At 42.4% G+C, this 25,419-nt stretch overlaps 1 protein-coding gene across 3 annotated transcripts in view; it reads left to right on the top strand.

The window, feature by feature from the left end:
* Positions 1 to 22,592, top strand: part of PID1 (phosphotyrosine interaction domain containing 1) — a 91,277-nt gene extending 68,685 nt beyond the window's left edge. For 2 of the 3 annotated variants that reach the window (XM_055817504.1, XM_055817505.1), the window contains exons 3-4: positions 1,965 to 2,060; positions 20,608 to 22,592. In XM_055817504.1, the coding sequence (XP_055673479.1) occupies positions 1,965 to 2,060; positions 20,608 to 21,084 (573 nt within the window). In that variant the 3' untranslated portion in view covers positions 21,085 to 22,592. The remainder of the gene's footprint in view (positions 1 to 1,964; positions 2,061 to 20,607) is intronic. The other variant, XM_055817506.1, reaches the window with a different exon arrangement.
* Positions 22,593 to 25,419: the final 2,827 nt, after the last annotated feature.

Here is a 25,419-nt window from a genome sequence, read left to right as displayed (position 1 = left end):
GACCTTGTTAGCAAAACCATTTGTGGGCAACTGGCTGTATCCACGTTTTTATATTAAGATATTATGGGTCAAGCAAACCTCTAGTGTGAATCAAATTCAAGTTACCCTGAATTTGAATAGGGTCCTGTGTGCTGGAATTTAAGCAATGCAATATTTAAAACATTATTCAGTGTCATAACAAATCATCCATCATACTCTGTGGATCTAGAATTGTTTATAACCATTTTTATTACTGTGAACATTTTCTAGCTCATATAATTACTATTCAAATTACATGGCATCAATCTAATTCTCTTCTGTGAGATTAATGGGTAAATCCAGCCTACTGTTTTGCATATATAACTGTGAAGGCAGCTGTTGGAAGAGGAAGTTTAGCAATATTTCTGAATAAATGCACTTGATAGAGCTCCAGTTCCTAATGAAGATGGGATATCTCTGCAGCTAAGAAAGAATTACAGTTCCCTCTGGAGCATGCCTGCCGCAGAGAGCATTGTTAAGTTTAATGACTGGTTTTGAAAAGAGGAAGAAGTTGGTCTTCTCCCTCTGCGATCACTGCAGGTCGCTTCCGCGTTTCACATTGTGCGTGGTGGTGATCACACAGCCCCGGGTGGGGTAAGTGATTGCAGCTTCACTGACATCTGCACGGCTACAGATTTGCACTGGGCACAGACGTCTTCCAACTTTCTCTAAACAGTCTTATAATATCAGCATCCTGTGATGGGAGGCTGTATCAGACCAAGACTGAAATTTCAGTTTCAGAATTCTTTCTTAAGTCTGTTTTGTTTTGTTGGCTTTTTTTACTGCAAATGCCAATTGCATGTTCTGTTGACTTGCTATTTTCAGGAATCTTTGATTCTTTTCAAGTTACGTAAATTTATCTCACAAGTGACTGTGTACTGCATATAGGTACCCTTGGGGCCTATCTTCTTGTGACATTAACTGCTGTAGGGATTAGTATACAAACACTTCAAGAACAGAATCTTTGTATGCTTTCTGGTTTGTATTCAAGTTGCAAAGAAGGCCATTACTTTCTAGGCTGTTGCTTAATTGAGATAAAATTAAACATTATCGGCTGAAGTTATATTATTTTATAAGGGATTTGTACTGCATTATGAACTGCATCCTGAATAACTGATAATTGCAATCATTTTTGGAAGTGTGATGTTCCTTTTTCATGGTAGTAGAACTATAAAACAGGATTAACAGCAGTGCAGCAGAAATAGTTTATCCATTAAAGGTGTAAGATGGGAAGCCATTCTTCATTTGTAGCTTAAGAAATGAAGAAAACACTTCATATTTTCCTTCTAAGTAGCAATGGACTGTCATGGGATAATGTGTGACAAATTTCTCTTCAGTTTCTGTTCTTGAACCTGATTTCCAGTGCTGATTTTAGGGGTTGAAAGAGGCATTCAGGAAGGTAAGCCAAACATTTGGGAATTTTTAGTACCCCATCCATGTAACCTGATGGAATCCTTCACTTCTTTACCATTGGTAGTGCCTGATAGGTACACAACAGAAACATATATTTACATTTTAGCATTTAACATATGTAGGTTATAAAATGCTGAGCTGTTACACTTTGGTGACTCTGGATTTGGCTTTTTTAAACAAACAAAAGGTCTGATACTCTGCCCCTGGTCTGGTAGAGGTGCTGAGACCCCAGAAGCACCTCTGAAGGACCAGGTGCTGCTCCAGCCCATGTCCTGGTGACTGAGGAGCTCTGCCAACTGGTGCCAGGAGATAGCTCAACAGTGTGTGAACCCCATCTCTTGCTATCTGGGTGAGCACCCTGCACACCACCCAGCAGACAGGATGGGTACGCGGCCACTTTTATTCTAGTCTGATTTGAGTGAAGATGGCAGTAGCGTGGGCAGCTAGGGAGGTTGTGGGTGGTTGGTATTGGGGTCTTTGCTGCCACCTCTGCCTGGGGTGGTCCTGCTCACCCTCACCATCCTCCCCTACAGGCCAGCCCGTGGTGGTTAGAAATGTTTTGTGGGTGTCACTGGGAGCTGGGAAGGAGGTCACACTCATGCTACAGCTGTACCAATGCTTTGGTGATGGTAAGAACTTTATCTGACCTCTTGGGATTTCCAGATGTTGCTGGTTGCTCTGTTTTAGTATACAATGTTATTTTCCCTTCCTTCTCCTCCTCTGTCAGCCTACAGAGATTGCACATGCCTTGCACAATAACTTCTCTGCACTTAACTTGCTAATCTCACTTGTCCAAGCAAGTGTGTCATCTGTGTATGACCATGACCTTTCCTTCCTAAATAGGCTTGATCATGCCAGAAGACTTTATAAGCCAGCAGAATAGATTTTGATCCCTTTGAACCCCTTTTGGCTTTGGTGCAACATGGCTGTTACAATGGTGCCTCAGCAATATTAGGGACAAACACAGTATTTATCCTGGATCTTGACACCACTGTATTGCATCACAACTTCACTCTCATGTGTTATGGGAGATGCTCTAGTAGTCCCACATGTCCCTACATAGCATTGATATACTACTGCACTGTACATAAACCTGGTGTATCAGGCATCTAGTTGCACAGATTTCCACACTGAAAATACGGTTTATGAATTCTTTTTTAGTTTTTCAGTAGGTCTCTGTGAATTTTCCAGGTTTACATTTCAGTCCAGGTGCTTTAATGCAAGTGGCCATGGACTGTGCAGCTGAAGAAGGAGGTGAGGGAGTAGACGTCAAAAAGGTTTTATCATTTAAAAATGGGGATTGCTTCAAAAGGCAGACAACAGTGTGCAAGAGACTGTGCTGGCTGCCACGTTACCGCTTTGTGTGCTCTGTCCCAGAGGTTAAAATTCTATTTTTTTCTTCCACTTCACAAATGCAATGACTGAGTTCAGAGTAGGTTAAAGCCCAGACAACCTTCCTCTTAGGCAATGGCTAGAAATAACTTTGGGGCAGTATGAAATACTTCAGATAGACGTTCATATGACAGCTTGGTATTCAAGCCATGAACCAGAGCCAGGACTTTGCAGTTGCTTCAAGTTTTTTTACTGGCTAGCTTATCTTATATATCTTATATATATGATAGATATATCTTATATATCTTATATATATGATAGATCAAGCAAGACCATACCATAGGACTCATAAAGTTTTTGGAAAATTATTACTACTACTGTTGCTGAGGAGAGAGGACTGCTTGTTTTTCCCCTGTGGCATTCGCTAGCAGGAGTTACCTCACGTGTGTACCAGGGGCCCCAACTCTGCCCTTGGTTTTCTCCCTGGCCTGGATATTCTACCCAGCTTTTATATCTTTTCTTGTTCAAGAGTGTCAGGATCACATTTTCCTTTCAGCTGTTGCTTTTTTGCATGAGGTCATTCTGAGGGGAGTGAGGAAGAGCACTGCTGTGCTCTGCTGCCAAAACACCCAGTAAATTCACGTGGACTGACACAGAGCACTGGAAAGCCCAAGGTCATATATGCTCTGTGACCTAGGTGAGTTCCTGCTGTCTGTTGCTTTGCTGTCAAAAAGTTGGACACCAGTCTGTCTTTTGAATTAAAAAACAAACAAACAAACAACAAAACCAAAAAAAAGCCAAAAAGCCCCTAGTCATTTCTTAGTAACTTCAAGATGATCACCTGTTGGAAAAGAGAAATAGCTTCTTTTAACCAGAAATTCAGTGAGTTTTCAGAATAGGTGTTTGGTTTTCCAGCAGTACTATGCATGGGATAATGTCCTTCAGGTGTGATTAGGGCTTTGTTCATCTGAGAATCATCTGCTGAGATGTGCATATGAAGTAGGAGAAACTGGGATTTACAAGAGTTTGCATTTCCTAGCAGGTTACATAAGGAGAGTGACTGTACATGTATGTATCTAAGTCAAAGTTTTTAAGTATTATGAAAGCTGCTGTGTGTGACTTTTATCCATCTATGTGGAAGGATTTGTGTTAGTCTTTTGTTGGTTCTTGCAGGATTTTTCCAGGCCTAAGGTGATGATTGTGCCATCTGGCAAAGTCCAGAGCTTTATCTCCTTTTCCACAGTTGCAGAGCACCCTTAGATACAAATCTCTGTTCTGTTCTTTTACGGTATATGTGTTCATTTTCCTTTCAAAAAAAGTAGGTGCCTGAAGGTGACAGCTTAGTTGCTGGAATTGGAGAAGAACACAAGCAAGATGAAACCTGTTCTTGTCGTTGCATCCTTGATTTAATTAGTTCAAGTCTTGGTTATACCGGACATTGTGTCATGTAAGAGTTTTAAGTGTTGGAATGTGTGAAGGACATTGTCTCCTTTGCCTAAAGCATAAAAGGAGAAGGCCGTTTTCCTTTTAAAAAGAAACTCCAGAGCAGTTTGTACTCTACATCAAAGAGAAATGTTTGGTTTCCTGATCTCTTCCAGATAGTTTGTAATGCAAGTCCAAACCCAATCTATAAGTAGTAGCCAAAGTGATTTTTGTCTTCTCTCAAGTTCTCACTTGCTAAACCTAATCGTGCTGGTTATGTGTTTTTCCAAAGTGCAGCAGCCTTATATAACGGAGAGTAGATTTTGCTTTGGCATGTGGTACCATGCCGTCATCCTCTTGGACCACCTCCAGGAGAGCACAGGTGGCAGTTCTTCTGGGATCTCACAGCTTCTCTGTTTTTATTAGACTTTCTGGCAGGTATCCTCTACAGTATGACCAACCCCTGAGATGCACTTTCTTTGGACCACTCCATGGAATTTCTTCTGTTCACCTTCTACAATTTCTTCCCGATATCTTAAATTAAAAATGTCTGGTGAAGCCTCTCGGTGTTCATTCTAATCATTGGTTTATGATCAGATTGACTCCATTGGAGTGGCTCTAAGGAGCCTGGGAGTATCCTTAGATGGAAATACCGCGTTTCCCTGTGAAGGATGTACTCTGGTTTGCAATCTGCCCTGGAAACAGCTGCATATCCAGCAAGAGCTTTTTTGGGGTCATGTTGTGGCTCTGTTCCACACATTTCCAGCCTTCCCTATATTAAGTTCCCACTTGCTGTGGTTTTCATAGCCTCCATGCTCTGTCCTGAGCAGATGCAGCTCACACCTATTTCCATCACCAGCTGGATGGGGGCAGTGCTGGTGGGGCACTTGTCCATTGATAGGATTGCACTTTCCTGGGAGGGAAGGAAGGACGCAGAGCAAATGGCAGGCAGGAAAGCAGGCAGATGCCAGAAAGTAGTGAAGTTACGTTGCTTCATGAATAGCTCTCCTCTTTATTTGGTGGTTCTTTTGTGTTTATGTAGCCAGGAGCCGCTCTCCAAAGCGAGTGGGAGTGTAGCAGGTGTGGTGGTGTAAAGGCAGTGTTCCCTTGTGCGATTTGGGAGACACCTCTCCTAATGACACTGCTGTGAATGATACAGTGTCATGATCACTGCATTCATTGGAAAACTGTCTTTTTGCAAGAGTAGCACTCTGAGTGTGGCTGCTAGAGCCTCATTTCCATTAATTACACTGCTCCCTCATAAATTGCCCTTGCAGTTTCCCTCGGTAATACTATTCATCACCTCCTCTTCTAAACTCTGGATTTGGGGTATACAGGGACATGTAGGCAGCTGCTGTTTATATTTTAATGATACCGCTTGCTAAATGCTTCTTTGAGAAGAAAAGTGTTATAAATAATTCAATGAAATTATTTTGTAGTACATATGTATATCATATCCTGTTGGAATAGCATAGTGTCACTTTATGCATGCAGATAGGAAGCTGTCTGTGTGCACTGCTGAACAATTTGGGATCTTAGGAACCTGAGGCTGTGACAAGCATTACGATATGATGCATTAATGCCATTTCTGAGCGTTAGCGGATTCATCCCCAGAAGGTCTGTGCTTCCACTCACTAGTGCGTATTGTGTGATCGTGCTGCCATGGGAGGAACTGCCTTGTTCTTGCTGTGGCTGTTTTAAATGTGGAGAGTTTTATACTCTCTCTTTGGTGCTTTTGTGAGAAAGAAGATGCAGTTGTTTTGTATCTACATTTTTAAATGAAAATAAAAATCTTACCTTGCTAATGACAAAACATGAAGACAAATTATAATCTATTGTCTGCCATAGTACTTGGTTTTTCAGGTGGGGACTAACCTCTGTTTCTATTTGGTTGTTTTTTTTTTTATTGGGGGGGCGGAGGTGTTGGTGAGTTTCTTGTAGAAGCAAGATGTTTTCTTGTGTGTAAGATTCTCTCGGAGGAACAGCTAGGTTGGCCTGTTCAGGTTCGATTTTTTGCATACATGGCTTGAACTTAAATGATGCTTGTGGGTTTGCACTGCAATTGAAGAATGTTCTACTTGGTTTTGGCCCAACAAGAGATCCCAACTTGTTTTGATGAAGAGGCAGCAGAGGAAAAGAGTGGAAGCCTAGAGCCAGATGATAGGGGACAAATAATACAGTGTTTGCTTTTACTGTAAATATCTACATCTTTAGCATAGAGTAAATCTAAAGGAAATTCTATGTTAAGCAAAACGCTGTTTTCTCTCTATTGTGCTGTCATATTTAAGCTCATGCATAATTAAACCTAAAATACATGTTATTTTCTATTTAGAAGTATTTAACCAAAATAAAAACAGCTTTGGTAGGAAAGCAGATTGTTAGGAGAGACTTCACAAGGGATCTAATCCTGTGAGTAAAAGTACAACTGTGCCTCATACCAGCATTGTATCAGGCTCCCTAGGAACAGGGGCACTTTGACTTTTTTGCTTCAGCCTAGATGGGGAAAGCTACAGAATTTTAAAAGACAAGTAATTCCTCATTTGTTAATGCACACACCAGTCTCTCTTGCCAAATTTCTGTCTGTATTTCTAGATACTGAAAGAGTGGTCAGCTTTTCTTAAAATGCTCGACACGTGTTACTGTCTGTGCTCTTTTGAAAATCTCTGTCAATATCTCAAAGCAAAGGGGGGAGCACTCTAAACCCATGGGCTTTCTTGAAATGTCTGGCAGTATTTGGTTCCTGCTGTTTGGGGAAGAGAAACCTTCCCTTGTGGGCTGTTTATTTCAGTCTTGGCTATTGCTTTGTCAGTTCGGACCCTGCTTCTTTATTCTTCCCTTTCTGTCTGATACTGGAAAGTGCTGGAGAAAGTATTACGCACTGATTCGACTCAGTTTGATATGATCAAGAGCTATTATGTTCTTAAAAAGATCTGTTTATTCGATTAAGTAATTTGAGTAACGATACAGAAAATTGTAAGTTAGGATGATGGTAAATGGCTAAGACTAATTATTTACTTGTTACAGAGCTGTGAAACACCTAGTTAATGGAAAATGTGTGAGTAATTGTTTATATAGAGAACAATCATCAGACTTCTGAGATTTTTACCAGATATGTATTGCAGTCATAGTTAGCAATATGTTAATTTTTGGGTGGTGAGACCTCATTGATCTTATGCTATGGAACAACTGGTGCATCATAGGATGGATGTATTTTGCTTAGAGACAATATCATAGGCAGCCTGTAACCTTATTTGTGTTAGGAAGCTGTAGTCTGTTGTCGTGCTGAAGCGCGATTTCAGAGTTAGTGTTGCTTTATCCAAAACTGACCATCTGTCCCTAGATTTGCCAAGCAGCAGTGGAGTAAAGGGTCCGAGCTTCAGTGGCAAAGCACCTGGTAGGCTTTCTGCTCACTATGCCTTGGCCATGTAGTCCCAGCAGCTGCCCGACTGCAAAGAGAATGACAGAAAATAGGAATGAGTGGAGCTGCTGTTGTATTTCTTTTACCCTAATTTCTCCTGAAGTGACATAGGCTGTGGAGAGTAGATGAATGATGGTCTGCAGGTTCAGCAGGTTGGTCTGAATCAGTATTGATCCCACCACTGTGTTTTGCTACTGTATCTTTATACTCTTTCTTTCTTACTATTCATACAAATAGAGAAATTCTCTGTAAATATAAATTGGAACAATTTTTTAAATCCAGATGGCAGTTTTGGTTGCCTGAGAACTGCAAGACTGGGGCCTTTATATAATGTTATTGATTATTTTTTTTTTAACTGCAGGTATTTATTGTTGCATGCAGACAATAAGTCTCAAGAAAAACTGTGAAAGATTTGTTTATTTCCACCATAAGTAGTTTCTTTTTTTTTTTGATCCCTAAAAGTTGCACTGGTTTGTCCTTTGTCAAACCGATCAACAGCAGGGCTGTTCACTGTAGATTTTGTCTTTTCAAAGTCAACTTCAGGGCCGGTGGAAACTATGAAAATGAATTGTCTGCCCTTTGTAAAAGCCATGACCTCTGTAATACCAGAGAGATGAACTGTGGATATGGAGGGAGCTCCTAGGAGTTTGCTGTACAACTGGTGTGAATAGTGATTGATTGGGTCTGACCTGCAGCTGTCTGATACGTACTGGGGACAAGCTGCTGTAATAGATGATATAAATTGTAGCAGTGATAAGTAGAGCTGTCCCCAAAGACCTTTGCCTCCCTCCCTTGCCTTCCTCCAGACAGTCCTCCACTTTGGAGTGCTGCCTTCCAGGCTCTCCAAACCAGGGCTTGGTCTTTGCTTTCATCTTGGCTGAAATTAGCACCACAGAAGTCTCCACGTTTTGGTTTTTGCTCCAGGTGGTTGAGGACTGTGCTTTCTGGCTGTCGTTTAGGCTCAGTGCCTTAGAGCTGAAATACATGCCAAGAGAATGGGTTGAAGCAATATAGGGTTTTTTGGAGAGGTGCACAGGTGATGCTGTGGTTAAATTAACTGGAAAAGGAGGGAGGCTCCCTCTGTGTCACTGTAAAAGACACCTCACTGCCTGGAGGAATTCCCAGGAGACAAACCTCCCTGGAGCTCAGGTAGCCTGTGTGAATGCCCGATTTACTGGATGCTTATGAGGGATAAGAATCACTTTTAGATTTTTCTGTAGTGTTTGGAAAGACATTATCCAAATGGAAAATGACTGTATTGAAGGCATAGGCAAGCAGCAAATGCATTGTGAAAACAGGACCTCGGCAGCACTGTGAACCATGGCTTTGGAAATGAATTAAAAACTGCTTGTTGCCATATTATACTCTGTGAGACACATTTGTTCTTTGAAAATCTTTTGGTTAGTCTGCTAACATACTGTTGCATTGCTGAGTGGGAAATTTCTAGTTAAATTGTAATACAGTGTCATAAACCTTAAAGGCAGTGATGTTGTATTCTTTCTGTCTGTGCAGAGCCCGTGTTGCTATGGCCCTAAACCAGAATTTCCTAACACCAGAAAACCATAAATGATAAATCAGGCATATTTATCTAAGGGCTCATTTAGAAATAAAGTTGTTTAACTATATTTTCTTTTTAATAATATATTTAGTGCTTTTTATTAAGTTGAAATATGCAAGGTCTGTTTTTCATTGCTGCAGTGTAAGAACTCCATCCCAGTGTAGGCACTGTATTTCTTCTTCTCCAGCCTTTGAATAAGACTTTTCCTGGAGATGCTAAAACTTGTGAGAGCTGAAAAAATCTCTAAGGGTTTTGCTAAGTCATGGAACTCCTTTCCCGTAGTGATGTGTTAAAGAGATAGAAAACTAATGACCAAGTACCTTAATAGAAGACTTTCCAGATGTGGGTGTAGTTACATTTATATAGGAGGTGATACTTCTGTGTTCCCCTGTTCTCTTCAGGGAGTGCGTTCCATTTGCAGTTTGTGGAGGACAGCAGGAGGAGTAAGTGCTGCCATTTCTGGGAGTCTCTCATGTCTGTGGTTTGTTTCATAATTTTTTTCCTTTTTTTGAATGTTACTGGTCTTGTGGTACTCGGGGAGGAAGAACTGAAATGTGTAGTTGTCACTGTTTTTTTTCTGTTCTTCCTGTGATGTAGGCCTGACACGTCTCTTGAAATACAAACCCAATTTGTAGTCAACTTCAGTGGTCCCTGGAGTTGGCTCCCTTCCCTTTTGCTCTTAATTTCAGGTGTTGTCAAGTTGTGCCAGAGAGCAAGTGCAGTTGAGATGTTTGGTCTCCAGAACTGAATACCTTAGTAACACGGGCTTTGTTAAGTTTTATTACTTGGCATCTTCTTTTAAAAGGAAGAATAAAGGGGAAATACAGGGATCTTGTAGGGAATGCTCAAAGAAGGGAACCTTGAGGACAGATCTCTTAGCCATAAAAGATCTTGAAAAACTGGCACTCTGCATGGCTTTCTGGGAGTACTTCAGTGTCCAAAGTCTTGGAGAGGATGTAAAATGCACATGCCTTGGTGGCCCAAGTTGTATAGCCACTCCCTTACTCGCTCTTTGCATGCTGCATGAAGTGTAGCTGGAGTGTTTTTTTTGGACTGGTGCCGAAGCGAGCTTTCTGTGGGTTGGAAAGGAAGGGGAACAAAGTAAAAGCAAACAGCCTGCTCCCCCCCCCCATCTGCCCCTGGGCTCCTTCCCACTGCTATAAGACAACAGCTGTGGGAAGCCCAGGACTGAAAAGCTTTCTGAAACATGATGAGTTGCTTAATCAGATTTCCATGCTTGGTTTCAACCTCATGTAAATAAAGAATGTGTAGGGGAAAAGTTTGTGTGTAATTTGAACATAAACATGAAGGTAGGTGTCTGTTTGGGGGGAGGTCTTGGTCATGCAGACCTTAGACCACTTTCTCCTGGCAGAAGGGACATTCTGAAAGTTAATTTTTTTTGAGGTGGCAAAGGAGAGGTTTTGGAAGGACTTTGTATGAAGGAAACTAATCGCAGCTAGTGGCTGCAGGGTGGATTGGTTTTGTTCTCACTTCCCTGGCTGCCTCCACATCTCTGCTTGCCCTGAGAACTCCTGAAGGACAATGGGAAATGAACTGGCTTATCCGACAATTAATTTCAATCCAGTGATAACTGGGCACAAAGAAAGGAAGTTATATGAGGCAATAAAAGGAGACAAAGGAAGAAAGTGATCTAAACAGCAACATAAAGAAAATATTTGGGAATAAAAGTAGTCATCAACTTGTACAGTAGGGTGCCCTGCTGAGGTTGTGTGGGATCAATGTATATGTTCATTCAGTTATGTCTTGCACTACAACATTTTAAAATCGCTGCTAGAATTCAATTGATTTCTTGAGTTCTAAATAGTGCAGCGTAAATCTTCCACTTGCAGCGGGACCCAAGTGTCTCCAACTGCAAGCTAGCTGCAGTTTGCCAGTTCCACTTGATTTCGTTTCAGACTCAACCCCAGAAGCCAAACCACAAAAGAGCTTCCTGTCCAGTGGAAAATGAAATGCAAGAGGCGATCCTTCTGTTGTTAACAGGAGATTGCAGGGAGCACAGCTGGCTCTTGCTGAGGTTGTGTTTGGGCTTGATTAACCATTTCGCCAATTCGGCAGAGTCTCCTGGTTGCTGGATATAAGTTAGATACTCTTAGTTCTAACTGAGGAAAGTAGTTTAGTATGCAGGGTAGTTTATAAAAAGGCTTGTTGAGCAGCAGCCTGATGTAATGAAAGGTGAAAAGCTTGGACCGTTGCATTTCTCAGGGTTCTTTTTCCGAAGGGGAGCTCTGCTTGCTGCCTTATTTATCATGCACTGGCTATTTGACCTGTGGAGCCATCACGCTTTTTCTTGTTTAGTTTTATTCCTCTCAGAGCTTAGAGGTTAAGCCTTCAAGGGTAATTTTTTTCTCTCCCAGCGCATTTATTTACTAAATCCTGAAATTGTCAAATATCAGTGTATTTTCTCCGCCTCTCCCCCAGGCAGTGTGCGTTGGTGTTGATCATGGGGCTGGTTGTGCAGAATAAGGAGGGCTTTGCTCCTGTGGGCACCATGCAGTGGTCTTTGTCTTCTGCTCCCCTCCCCAAGTGCCATCAGTGGGAGGCCTAGCAGAGCTCTGCTCTGGGAAGACTGGGGTTTTATTTGGCTGGGAAAAGGGACTCTGGGATGTCTATGTGCTCTTGGGTCTCTCACTCAGAGCTGGGACAGTGTCTGAGAGGGGTGCCCTGTGCTTGACATGAGTCATCTGCAGTCACAGAATTACACAGTGGCTTAGGTTGGAAGGGACCTCTGGAGATCATCTAGTCTAGCTTGCATGCTAAAGCAGGTTCACCTAAAGCATCCAGGTGGGTTTTGAATTACTCTAGAGAAGGAGACCCCACAGCCTCTCTGGGCAGCCTGTTCCAGTGCTCCATCACCCTCAAGGTAAAGAGGTTTTTCCTCGTATTCTGATGGAACTTCCTGTGTGGCAGTTTGTGCCTGTTGCCCCTTGTCCTGTTGCTGGGCACCACTGAAAAGAGCCCGGCCCCATCCTCTTGACAATGGCCCTGAAGGTATTCATGTTCTCAGTCTTCTATTCTTCAGGCCAAACATTCCCAGCTCTCTCAGCCTCTCCTCATACGGGGATGCTCCAGTCCCCTCATCTCCGTAGCCCTCCGCCAGACCCTCTCCGGTAGTTCCCTGTCTCTCTTGACCTGGGAAGCTCAGAACTGGACAAACAAAGTCCCTGGAGTGTTTGTCCTGCTCGGTGTCTGAGGAATGAGAGGTCCTTCTTGGGTGCGCTCTGCCCTCGGTCAGAAAGGCCCCATGCCCGAGGTGCTGCCCTGGCAGATGCAAACTGGATATTGGGACACCCACCCTGGGCCACAGTAACTCATCTGCTCTGCCTGCTGCCGTGTTCAAGGGCTTTCCTAGGCCAGCTCAGAACCAGCAGTGAAATCAGTAATAGGTTTTTCTTTCTACTAGGCATGAGAATTTTTCAAGAAAAGGTGTTTTCACTTCTTACTTCTCCTTCACCTGCTACAGCTACTTGGAAGCACGGAGGCTGTAAAATGTGGAAGAAAATGATGGGTAGAAATAACCTGAGTTTTTGTGTCCTTTAAAGGGATTTAGTTGGACGATTGGGTTATGTCCAAAATGACTGCCCCGCACTATCTCTTGACACCTTACTTGTGTGGTGAATCCTTCCTGGGACCGAGCTAAGGCAGGATCTGCTGCGTGGTCACAGCTGAGAAACACATGGGAAAATAAAGACACCTGTGAAGAGGGCTGCTGCAAGCGTGGCCGTGGGGAGAGACGGAGGGAGGGAAGGAGCAGCTGCTGCCCAGCGGTTGTTTTTCTGAAGGAGTTCTGAAGACGTAAAAAGTTGAATGCATTTCTTGGTGGGCTTATTTATTATTTTTTGTTTTCAAGGGAGAATTTTAGCATTGTTTTAAGGCTTAGGTTCAGCTTTGTTCTCACTAAAGGAGTCAGATGCTGACTGTTGACTTAACTGCTGAGGAGGTGCTGACACTTCCAGCTTTTTCTGGAGCTACTCTTCAATTCCTCGGAATAAATCAGACATTAACTACTGATCTTTTTTTCCCCTCCTTCCTAAACCAGAGGGCAGCTGTCAATGGCTATTTTCTATTAAACGGTTACCCAGCTCAGTTTGTTATCCCTCTGAATTTTGTTTCCAAAATAAAACAGTTCTTCACATATTTCTGTAAGCCTTGTTACTGCATTTACTGAGTATTCCTGTGTGCTGAGGAGCCCTGCGGTTCCCACAAAGACCCTCGTGTTTGTGCTGCGAAGTCCTTGGCTGGGTGGCAGGCGGTGTGGATAAGGAAGCAGTGAGACGCAGAGGGAAACTGTGCAGCCTTTTTCCTTAACTGAGTCATTTTGTTGGGTCTTACTTAAGCAAATGTTGCTTGAATGCAGCTCACGGTATTTGCTCAGTGATCCGGTGGAATGTCTGGGATATTTTTGTTTTTCCTTCAGAGCCAAAAAGCAGGTTTTGGCTCTAAATCCCAAAGCCGCCAGCCTGAGGCAGAGTCACTGTGCCTGAGGTGGTGCGAGGAGATGGGCACGAGGGCTGGCTCCGAGCGCTCCCTCCGTGCCAGGGGCTGGCTGGATTAATTAAAGATGTTACAAATGGCTACAGCTAAATTTGCTTTTAGTGAAATGAAAGAAGTGCCGTGACTGACTGAGCTGATGGGCAGCCTGCTGCAGGCCTGTCCCCTCGTATCTCAGCTCCGCTGTGGATCAAACCAGCCAGTTTCAGCGCCCAGAGCTGCGCGACCCTCCAGTGGGCCCTGACCTGCTCCAGGCACCCTGTGGCGGTGGCACTGGGGCTCTGTACACACTGCCATTGCAATGAAGCTCCCCACTGGGGCCACCTTATCTCCTGTCTGGCTTTCCAAATGCTGCACTGTGTTCCTCAGCCCCAAGGGACCAGCAAACGTCCTGGCAGGTCCACGACTCCTCTCGGGAGAGTCTTTCCAAAGCTTTGTGACCAGGGATGGGAGGGTAACATACTGCATGAAGGGGAGGTATTCCAGGTGGCAATGGCCACAGGGAAATGTGGCCTTTTAATCTTATTTTCTCTTATATTTTTTTATTTGGTTTTATCTCTGAACTAAAAAAGGTGAATTTTCAGATTGATCAGCACCATATCTAATGAAATCTTCTGATGCCTCTTGGAGGCACTGGAAGATATGGGGCTGTATCCAGACGGCTCTGGCTTTCACCAAGCCTGGTGCCTGGTGGCATGGCTGTCTGCTGCGGCTGCTGGGGTACAGGGAAGCCCGAGTGCAGTTTTTTTGAGCAGCAGCTTCTCACAGTGTATTCCAGACCTGGCACTGATGTGGAGATTGAGCTTGCGTTGTTCTGGCCTTAACAATATATGCATGGAGGCAGGGGGAAGTTTGAGCTTTCTTATCCTGTGTGTGCTTTTGTACTGCTAACCCAGAGAGCATCTGCATGTTTATCTGCGTTCCAACAGCAATTTGTAGCAAGACATGTATGTGCCCTTCCAAACCTGCTTTTGTCTGCTCCTTTCTTCAAGTCTCCTCTGTATTCCTCTTAAATATTATTGTGAGTTTACCTGATCTTTAGGCTGTTGCTTCTTGCTTGGCTGGGGCAAACTGACAGTTTGCTTGCTGACTTGGAGGGTCTATACCAGTGCATCCTGACACAGCCCATTCCAATTGCTTTTTCATTACCACATGCCCTGAAGTTGCCACAGGAGAAATTCTTCTGATTTTAGGAAGAAAATGTCTCCTTACCTTTAAGTGAGGAATATTGTACTGTCTCAGATCAAACATAATCAGTTGCAACTAGACCAGATTGATGGCTAAAAGAACGTTTATTTTAAAACACAGATTGACAAAAGAGACAGTCATCTATTACTAAGATTTACATAAGATTCAGGATCCTCTAGGGTATCCTCTGGTAACTGCAAATGTGCAAATACCTGTTGGCTCAAGTTCAGTGCTCTATTTGCTTTAATTTTTCTGTTTTTTTGTTAATTTTGTTGATGAAGGCCCTCATTATCTGGTGTGGAAGAAATACTTATATTAAAGAAATAACCAAGTGGTTAATTTTCCATAAGGTCCTTTGATCATGGTCTTGAATAATAAGAGAGGCCAGAGTCCTGTGTGTGTACGTGTTCCTTTGCCAGACTCCTGTGCCGAGAGCATCTGCCCTTGTGTAATGCAGTAATTATAGATCTTTACAACTTGGATCTGCTTTCTTGGAGCAATGATAGTCTCTGGACTGGGGATAGGGAACAGAGGGAGAAAAAGAAACTGGGCCACCTAATTTCAGGGGAACAACTGAGGCTCATGAGTTAGGAGCAGTTATGGTCCATAGGGGAGTCAGATCTGAAGTCAGGTCAACACACGCAGGAGCTAAGCTGTTCTTTATCTCCTATGAAATGCAAGTAAACAATGTGAGATTGATGACGAAAATGGAGTATGGAAAGTAAAATACCCTTATTATTTCTGACAAATTGTGTTGTGCTGGAAGTGAAAATGTCTGTGGCAGCAGCTAAATTGGTCTTTTCAAAGTTGGTAAGCTCTTGAGCCTAGTTATTAAAAGATATTTTCATTATACTTTACTGGACTGAAGGGGATGAAAACAACAATGTCAAAATACTCAGATGTTTTTGTATGTCCAGGACAGTGCATGAAAGATGACATCGATTAATCTTCATGTCCTTTGGCATGAGACATCTCTACATGTCAGATGGCTGCAGCTGTGTTATGAAAGGGCAAAGGCACAGCATTCTTCTGTTGAGGACAGTTTGGTCAGATACTGACACTGGTGTTGGCAAGTCTCTAGGGTGAAATAAGGAGCTCTTCAGAGCATCTTGGCTTTCAGTAAAGGTTTGAATGTTTGCAAGCACAGAAATGCTGAAACCACAAGTGTATTTTATGTCATGTTGGGTGACAGTGGCTTGCCAGGGAGCGAAGGATCAGATGGAAAATGCCAGTTTGCCATAGAAAGGCTGGGAAGAATGTAGATAATTTTAGCATGCACAAGAAGTTGTTGCAAGTTGATCTTCCAGAGATCCATGGGAAAGATGAAGCACACAAACCAAAGGACTAAAAGTACCATGAAGAAATACATTCCTACCCCTGAAAGAAGACAGGATATAAAATGCCTTTATTTCTCTAAGGTTAGCACAGTGGCATTGAGCTGGCTTTTCCTTTCCTTTTCTCACTTAAAATACAGTGTCCAAAACAAGTAAAGACTGCAGCAGCTTGATGATAATTTACACATTACAACCAACCTGTGGCTACCCTGCCTTGCACTGAGGCTAAAGGGCAGGGAACATGGCTGCTGGCCGTGTGTGTATAGGACGATTTGCTATAGGGCATGCCTTGCTGTCACAAATAAGTCATCTTCCTGGACTGATGTTTGCTGCCCAGTGACCTCTGTCCAGTGTTTTGGAGGAGGAAAAAGCATTAGTCAGTCCTGGTGTACTTGGGCTGGTGGTCAGAGCTGTATTATCATAGATGGAGCTTTCAGCCTGAGCTGTGGCTACTGCCAGTCCTTGTCAATAATTATCCTCTAGTTAGTAAGCCTATACAGTTGAATCTGTTCAGGCACTTCTTCAGTGTGTGTTTGCACATGGACACATAATAATAATAATAGCAATGATGACAATAATGAAGATAATGAAAATAGTACTGTCTTTCTGTGCCGTTCACATCTGGTTCTTATGAGTATTAAAGATGAATTTTTTTTATATATATATACTTTCTGATGGCTTCACACTGATGAGATGCCATCAATTTTAATGGAAAAGATCACCAGTGGGAATTTTTGCCTCAGAATAATTTTCTTCTCCATCTGATAATGGGAGGAATATTCTGTTCTTTGATCTTTGGTTGGTAAACTTGGAAACTGGAAAGGAAGATGGTTGTACTGTAATAGCTTTACTCTATTGATGTGATGGTCGGTGGTTTCTGGGAATTTAAATAAAGGTGAGTGTGCTGTGAGATGTGGTGAGGTAGGAGCTGAAACACAGGGAGCATTGCTTGTGGAATAACCTTGTAACTGAAAGCTCAGAGATAAGTGCCCTGTAGATCTATCTTTTGCTGGTTTTAGTTCGTACTGGTAATGTCCCTGCACTTACACAAATGTTAATACCTAAGTTACTAAATTGGTCAGCTCCAGATGGATTAATACGTAATGGATAACATGTATGTGATACTTAATCATGAAGAAAACTTTGTTCTGAACAGGATACTGCCTTGTTTTATGTCAAATATTTGATGTGTCTTGCCAGCCCCTGTATCCCTGTTCTGTGTTTAGCAGGGATTGTGAAGTGATGAAATGTTAGACATCTGTCCTCGCTAAGAGCTTCGGTAATGCTGCTCATGTGAAATGCTTTTATCTCAACTAGGAAAAAGAAAATGGTCATTTCTTTAAAAAGAAAAAAACCCCAACCCCAAAACATTAGTAGGTGTTGATGTTTCTATGTAAGACACAGTACAAGAGAAACTCTAAACTAGAGTTTGTTTCTTGTCTCTCTTGTGAACTCCTTGTTGTAGTATCTAAGCACCTTATAAATATTTACAAATGTGTCCTCAAATGAAAATGAAATGTATATGATAGAGTTGCAAGGTGGTGTTAAAGGAAGCAAATTTCTAAAGGTTCCTACACAGTTATACTGTGACAGAACTGGGACACTAAACCACACTATTATCTCCCATTTTGATAAACAAGGCATCATCCATCCCATCCTTCTTATTAGTTACTTTTGCCTTGGCTGCTATCAGAGTAAATCACTGCTTGCTTTTTTTTTTTTATTTATTTTATTTAAATACAAATACTTTATGTGTAAGGAAATACATTATTTTTTTTTGTAACTTCATACTTAGGCAGGCCACGCACGTATCGATGGCCAACAGGGGGTTGCAGCTAGTGGCAGGGCAGGAAGAGGGAGAATATTAAACTTGATTTACACTCCCGTGTGACAGTCCCCTCTGATGTTGCTCCTCAGCTGCCAGAGGTGTCCTGAGCATCACTTGGGAGTCGTCTGTGCTGAAAGCTGATGCTCTGTGTGCTGGGGGTAGATTTGCAGCACTGAGCTCAGCAGCACTAACTGCCTGGGAAGACCTGTAATAAAGCTTCCTAAGTGGGATGGAGCTGCCTTTGCTTTCCTCTCCTCGCCCATTCCTCCTGCTGTTGTGGCAGGGCATCTCACGTGCTGTCAACAGCTTCCTCTTGCAGACAAGCGTGTAATGAAATGATTTCCTGAATTTACTGTTGTTCACTAATGAGAGGCGCTTGTTTCTGTGGGCTCCAAGTGATACCGGTCTCCAAACAGCAGTTGGGGGGAGAAATGTTGCAGTGGTGGCAGCATCTTTGCTGAGGCTGGGAATTCAAAACTGTATTTGGGCGGTGACAAAGAGCGTGAGCAAGAGGCTAGTTCTCTGTTCCTCAGGGTTTAAGGGCTTTGTACAAATCTCTTTTGAAGTCAGCGAAGGACTTCTGTTACTGTGATGGGCTTTGAATCTAACCCCAAATGCTCAATTTATTTACAGTGTGTGTTGGTCTTTTGTTGGCTGGCTTGTGAATATGAAATGGTGCTGAGCAAACCTTCAGAGAATATATTGAATGTGCAATTTTGCACACTGATCTTGATCTTTTCAAAGCAGTATGACTGTGGGTATATGTTGAAATACCCCACAGTATGTTGCAGACACATTCCTTGTTGGTCTTGCATGTGCTGTTTGTATGCATTTATTTGGCACTGTGAGCTCTGAGGTTTTCTTTTAGGTTATTCTACAGTACTTTTGGGAACTCAACTCTCATCACTACTAAAATAAAATAAAGCAAAACACTGGTAGGTCTTGCCTTGTTAACTGTTCTAGCTGTTGTGTGTCCCACTGTTCCAAAAAGTAGAAAGCTTTATAAGATTTAACATACTCCCAGTGCAAAGCATGAATATTTATAGGCAAAGAATAAGACTTCCCATTTTGAAATGTCAGTGCTATGAAATTGCTTTTTTGGCAGGCGTGATTAAGCCACACAGACTTCCAATAATGTTTTGTAAGCTTTTTCCTTAATTACGGCTTAATTTAGGTCTCTGAGTTTAACAAAACCTATGAAGCTTGCAGCAAAATATTTTTCTTGTGGAAAATTGTGTTTGCATGGAATACAAATCCTGTATTCCTTGTGGGTATGATTTTTTTGCTGTGTTTAAATGTGAAAATCCCGTAATTTTTATTTGCATTTCTTAAAGCATATACAAAACAAAAATAGCTGATACTCTGTGTTTAATACAGAATTGTGAAGAAATTAGTTTGGAAAGTGAATGTGATTACATTTTTTTCTCCAAATGCCTGGAGTAAAATGCACATGAGGTTATAAGACATCGACCAAGAGGCACAAGATTCTGTCTTAAGCAGTTACGGCTGCAAGAGACAAATTAGAGGCAATTTTGCTTTCATATAGTTGTTCTTAAGTGCACTGTTCTGACAACAGCAATAAATAGAATAATCCGCATAATTGTATTTATGTGGCATTGATCTGTCTTTTTCTAGAGAAAATCCCTTTTCCCAGATAAAATAATCTTCCATTCAGCTGTAAGTGGAAGAAAGCCTCTTGAGCACCTGCACAGATTTAGGGCAATGTTTCTGCGAAGGCTTAATACAGTGTTTTGGTACGGACCTTCAGTAAATTTGATTTTTGGTCAACAAAATACAATAAGGGCACTAAAACCACCCTGCTTTCCTGTGCAGATTGGATAACATGATATTTACTCAAAAGAGCTAGACAGAACAGCACAGAGATGATGTGATTAAACTAAGGTAGATTTAGCACTAGACTTTTTTAACAGCATATTTCCTTAAATTGATGTCATAAATGTCTCAGCCCTGCTCAAAGATAGAGTTCTGAACAGCTTTGAGCTATTCCTGGCTTAATACTTAAGTAGAAACAGCAGAAGTGGTGGAAAAACAGGATCATTTTGGAAAAAAACATTCAAAAGCTTTAAAATTCTCTGCCATGATCATGCTTTTCTGACCACCTGCAGCTTTGCATTATCAAACTGAGAATGTCTCAGTCATCCTAATATTAATGTTTGAAATACGATACAAATAAATCATCTGAATAAAGTAGAAGGAAAAAAAATGGTTAGCGTTACAGCTACCTGGGGCCTGCTCCACTGACACTTAGACTTGCTGGTGTAAGCTTAGGGGTACAGTCACGGGCTCTAGAGCTGGGCTTTCCAGGGGACCTGGAGAGGGTGAATCCCTTGACACTCAGAGACTGAACAATTTTAACATCTGGGTTTGAATGCTGAAGTCAGCATCTGAGAAAGCAAATATCTGGAAAGCAGTTTGAAAACTGTTTTACTGGAAATGATGGGGAAATTGGGGAGTTTGTATGTGGGGATGCTTTTATTTTCTGAATAAAGGAAAGTTCCCTGGAATGGCAGAAAGCAACACCGGAGTCGGCCACCTGTGCTTCACCTATCTTTGCTCTTCTTTGCAGGTTACGTATTTGGGTAAGGTTTCCACAACAGGGATGCAATTTTTGTCAGGCTGCACGGAGAAACCAGTCATTGAATTATGGAAGAAGCACACGCTCGCCAGGGAGGATATTTACCCAGCTAATGCCCTTCTGGAAATTCGCCCTTTCCAAGTCTGGCTGCATCATCTGGACCTCAAAGGTGAGGCAACAGTCCACATGGATACCTTTCAGGTAGCACGTATAGCCTACTGCACTGCTGACCACAACGTCAGCCCAAACATCTTTGCTTGGGTCTATCGGGAGATCAACGATGACTTGTCCTACCAGATGGACTGCCATGCTGTAGAGTGTGAGAGCAAGCTGGAGGCCAAGAAGCTGGCCCATGCCATGATGGAGGCCTTTAAGAAGACTTTTCACAGCATGAAAAGCGATGGCCGGATCCACAGGAACAGCTCATCAGAGGAAGTGTCTCATGAATTTGAATCTGATGATGGCTGACTGAACTCATTCGCGGTTCAGCAAAGGCAGAAATGGCCTAGGGAATGAGACCTGATAGATGAATAAGCAACAATTGAAACTGGGGAATGAAAGGACTGCCAAACACTTGTCTGACCAGCTTTTTAAATCAAAAGAGCAATTCGGTACCTACAGATATGCATCATTAAAGTAATTACGTTACATTGAAATCTGCTGCTGTTGTAAAAGTGAGGAAAAAAGCTCCCTCCCCCAACTCTCTCACCCACCCATCACTGTCCCTTTCTCATCTCTGTAGTTCAGGTGCATACCAATGAAGTAGACTCATTCCTGTTTGTCTTACAAGACTGGTCAGGCAATTTTATTAGTTGCTTCTGCGGAGTTCCTAGCTGGGGGCTGATGCTGATGCACAAGAGCAAGTAAACATGGAAAGCCCTAATGGTTCCCGAAGAATCTTTCTCTGTGATGCATCACAAAAAACCTTTGACCGTACGTAGGCTAAGACATCCATACATAGCCTTTTAGACTAACGGCCTGGCATTCTGCAGTTAATTCACATTTCACAAATAAAAAAATGAAAGAAGATGCTTGTATGTACACATTATATCATATGCTATCCTTTATTTTATTCATTGTACTTATTTTCTTAATATACCTGCTGCCACGTCTTTCACCCAACACCAGTAGCTGCAGTTTCAGACTATATACTGCAGGATACCAAAAAGGGGTGGGCAAAAATTCTCCGTGACGGCTAGGGGTACAGCGAGCCAGCACCATTACCTGTGCGTGTTCCAACCCTGATGTGCTTTGCAGGAGGAGGGCCCACTGGTAAGAGTTGAGGGACACTTGGGTCTGTCAGCATTTGAACTGTGACTTCTCATCAACCTCAGGTCTGAAGTGATATGAGTATGGTAGCCTCAACTCCGTGTCACCGGTCTCCACATTGCTGGCCGAGTGGCCCTGGTGGGATAGAGCTGGTGGTGCCTCATCGCACAGCCAGGGCTGCGTTACTGTAAAGATCAAAGGAAACAGTCCCTTAGGAGTCAGGTTTGAACATCTGTTCTGGTTGAGAAGCTCATGTTAAGATTCCCATATCTTTCCTTGTTCACAGATATACAGAGTCATGCCTTTCTTAAATGCAGATGTTTAATAAAACTCAAATAAAAGGAAAAACTTGTTTCACTTGACATTTTTTAAAGCCGAGAGCAGATCGATAGTTTGCAAGTCATGCTGCTCCTTTGTACAATTTTGTTTGTAATTATGGTAATGTTAGGGGCACTAGGGCACCTTACAGAAGCCTTAAAAGAAAGCTAATCAAAGCAGATAGCTCTGTGTCTGTGTTTTGTGGGTCTGTGTTTGTATGTGAGTGTATGTGTGAGTCCAGTGTTAAAGCGTATAGATTGAGCATGGGAGACATTGAGGAGGGCCCACACCTCTTGAAAATATGCTTGTTGCATTACAATGTATGTAAACTATTCTCCAGCATAAATGCATTCATACTTTAATAAAAAAAAATAATGTTTTGAGTTAAAGCTTGGGAGTTTTAAGCTGTCTTTCCAATGCAAACTGTGTGGGTTTTTCATGTCTTTTTATGTCTGTGGGTTCTGTGTTTATTTCATTTAGTGGAATGAAAATGTTAACATTTCTATTTAGTATTACATCAGTCTCCATGAGTCCTACCTCTAACATTTTTAAATTATTTTCTTTTAAATATTTAGGTAAATTATTACTGTGAGATATTTTTTTTAACTTTGCTCTGTGTGGACATGATTTATAATTTCTGCTTTGCAGGAGGTGGCAGAGATACTCCCCCACCCCGGCTTGGCCAGCTGAAATGAGCGATTTTGGGTGAGAGCAGTATCTTGCCCTGCTTACGGAGGTGGCAGAATGGCTCACGCATGACATTAGATGGTGGCATGGGGAATAAAACATCAGGCTGACAGCTTCCAGAAAGTTTCTTTCTGAATCTTTGGATAATCTACTCTTTACAAATATGGCTCTAAAAATGATTTATTTTTTTCTTCCCACAGTGCTCATTTGGAAGCAAAGGGTCATGTATGGGCTATAGGGTGGTCACAACAACAACAAAAAAAAAGAAGTCTGAGTCCTGCCATGTCTGTATCTGTCTTTTTGACCAAAGGCAGAATTAGGCAAAGCTTCATTCAACTTTTGACTTTTTGTTTGTTTATTTGTTTGGGTTTTTTTGTTCAGAGCTGTAATCATGTGTTAGTTTCTTTACTTGTTTGGATGCTCTGCCACCAAAGTTGCTGTGAACCAGCGTGTGGAGTCCCCTGTTACATCCTCTCAGCCAGATGTCCCTGCTGACCGCGGAGAGGTTTCCTTGTGAGTCCCAGCCCTTAACCTAGGGCTGCTCAAGTGTGGGAGGGGGAGAAGGGAGCTACCAGCCTGCCTCGGAGGACTGCGGCGGATGATTTGGGTTTGGGATTTTCACTTCTGGAGCAAATACTTAGAGGTGTGGGGTGTTCTTGCAGTGGGGGGGTGAGTGTGACCCTTCTGACTGACACAGCCTGCCCTTTTCACCAAGCGGTCCAGGCCAGAGCACATCTGGACAGAAATGTCAACATTATTTTGCTTTTAATCATGGTCTTTCCTCTGACATGTTGGGATCTGCTGAAAAGATCCTGTCTCTCTAAGTCACCTGCAGGCGTGGGTTATACAAAGAATACCCTTGCTGGGGTTTTTCTTCTTCTCTATTTATTTCTTTGTTAAGGACTGTCTAAATTTCTGCAAACCATGCTGGCTTTATTTGGAATTAACACATTGAAACCGACAGAAGTGGAAAAGGTTGCTTCAATGTGCTTTTACTTTTACACCCTGAAGTGGTGTCTCTCTGTTCCCCTTGTCATGTCTGTGACTGGCAGCATCTGCCAGCAAGAGCCCTGGGCTACGGCGCTACTCCCTGCTGTAGCCCACAGCTACCTGGGAGTGTGATTTTTAAGCTGTTGTTACCTGCAGACCGTTGTCTATGGTGATGCTCCATGTCAGGGCATCGTGTGTTGATGTTAGCAGCACCACGGTGAACTCACTCAGTGATGGGGATGCAGAGTACTCGGTTGTGGTTTTGGACTGTCTTGTTTCATGGCTTGGTGTCAGAAATAGGTGCTTTTGGAAACACAGGGCTTGCCTGTTTGGTAGTGGCCTATGTGCATTTGGAACTCTGTTCCTAGGTGCTGATTAGGACCCTAAAGGGACCATTACGGGAGGTGGCTGCTGTATGTGCAGCCCTTGCTGGCCTTGCACCGAATTACAGTGGGTTGGGGAGTTCTCACAAAGATAATTTGTATCGTGGCATCTGCGATAATTCCTCAGCATTTGGAGGCTGTAGAGTACATGAGAACTCTGAATGATAAAAATAAAAGGGAGAAGATTCTAGACCTTGTGATTAGAAACTCAGACCCTTTGAAACACAAACCAGCAATTTTCTAAGTGTTCAAACATGCAAGGGAATATGAGGGAATGTGAACTGCAGTCTGTGTTAGAAAACATGAGACTTGAAAAATAACCAGTATCATGAGTTTGGATCCTTAGATAGTTTGGGATTCAGGCCATATCCTTTTGCGTTATCAATACCAAACGTGTGATGCCATTTGCATGAAGGAGAAAAGCTTTTACTCCAAAGCTGCAAGTGTATCAGTTATCACTGATTATCAGTTGCCAATAGATACCAGAATGAAACATCAAGTTAAAGCGTTTCCTTCAATTAATTTGTTGGAAAAGGAAAATCATAACGTGTCCATCAGAAGTCACTTCCAGTTGGCTAAAGGCTTTCCTTTTCAACTACAAAGAGCCCAGTTCTGGATCTCACTGCATCCCGCTGTGGGTTGACGAGTTCCTTTGGCATCAGCCAGAAAACCACATGAGGGATTTCTTTCCCTCTTCTGTGTGTAGGGAGAGTAGAAAAGGGTTGAATGTTCGTGTTACTAGAACTGCAGAAAAAGTAGAGAACGTTTAGGTCATTACACCTCAACATCAATATGCAACATCACCGATGTTTTGTCAAGGTGAATTTTACAGGTTTTTCTAACTACCTTAAGAAAAAAAGAAAGTAACTGTTACTCTATGTGGAGTAAGTTTGTTCAGTTTTCAAGGCCTAAATATCTTCCATTCCACCAAGTCTTCAGTGGAGCTGTGAGTGAATGATTGTAGCTCAGGAGCAGTTGTGCTATGGGGAGAGCAACATGCTGCACTAGCAAGCACATGTTGCTTGAGAATTACTTAGATGTGTATGGGGGTTTTTGCCTGTGGAAATGGAGAAAAGCAGAGAGTCATTTCTTTCATGTTTTAAACATAAAGGCCCCGAAGAACAGTGTAATGTTTTGTTTTGTTTGTAAAAGTCAC

Source organism: Falco peregrinus, chromosome 12 (genome assembly GCF_023634155.1).
Source record: "Falco peregrinus isolate bFalPer1 chromosome 12, bFalPer1.pri, whole genome shotgun sequence".
Taxonomy (NCBI): Eukaryota; Metazoa; Chordata; class Aves; order Falconiformes; family Falconidae; genus Falco; species Falco peregrinus.
The sequence above is the reverse complement of the archived record's forward strand: the minus strand, read 5'-3'. Positions and strand labels throughout refer to the sequence as shown.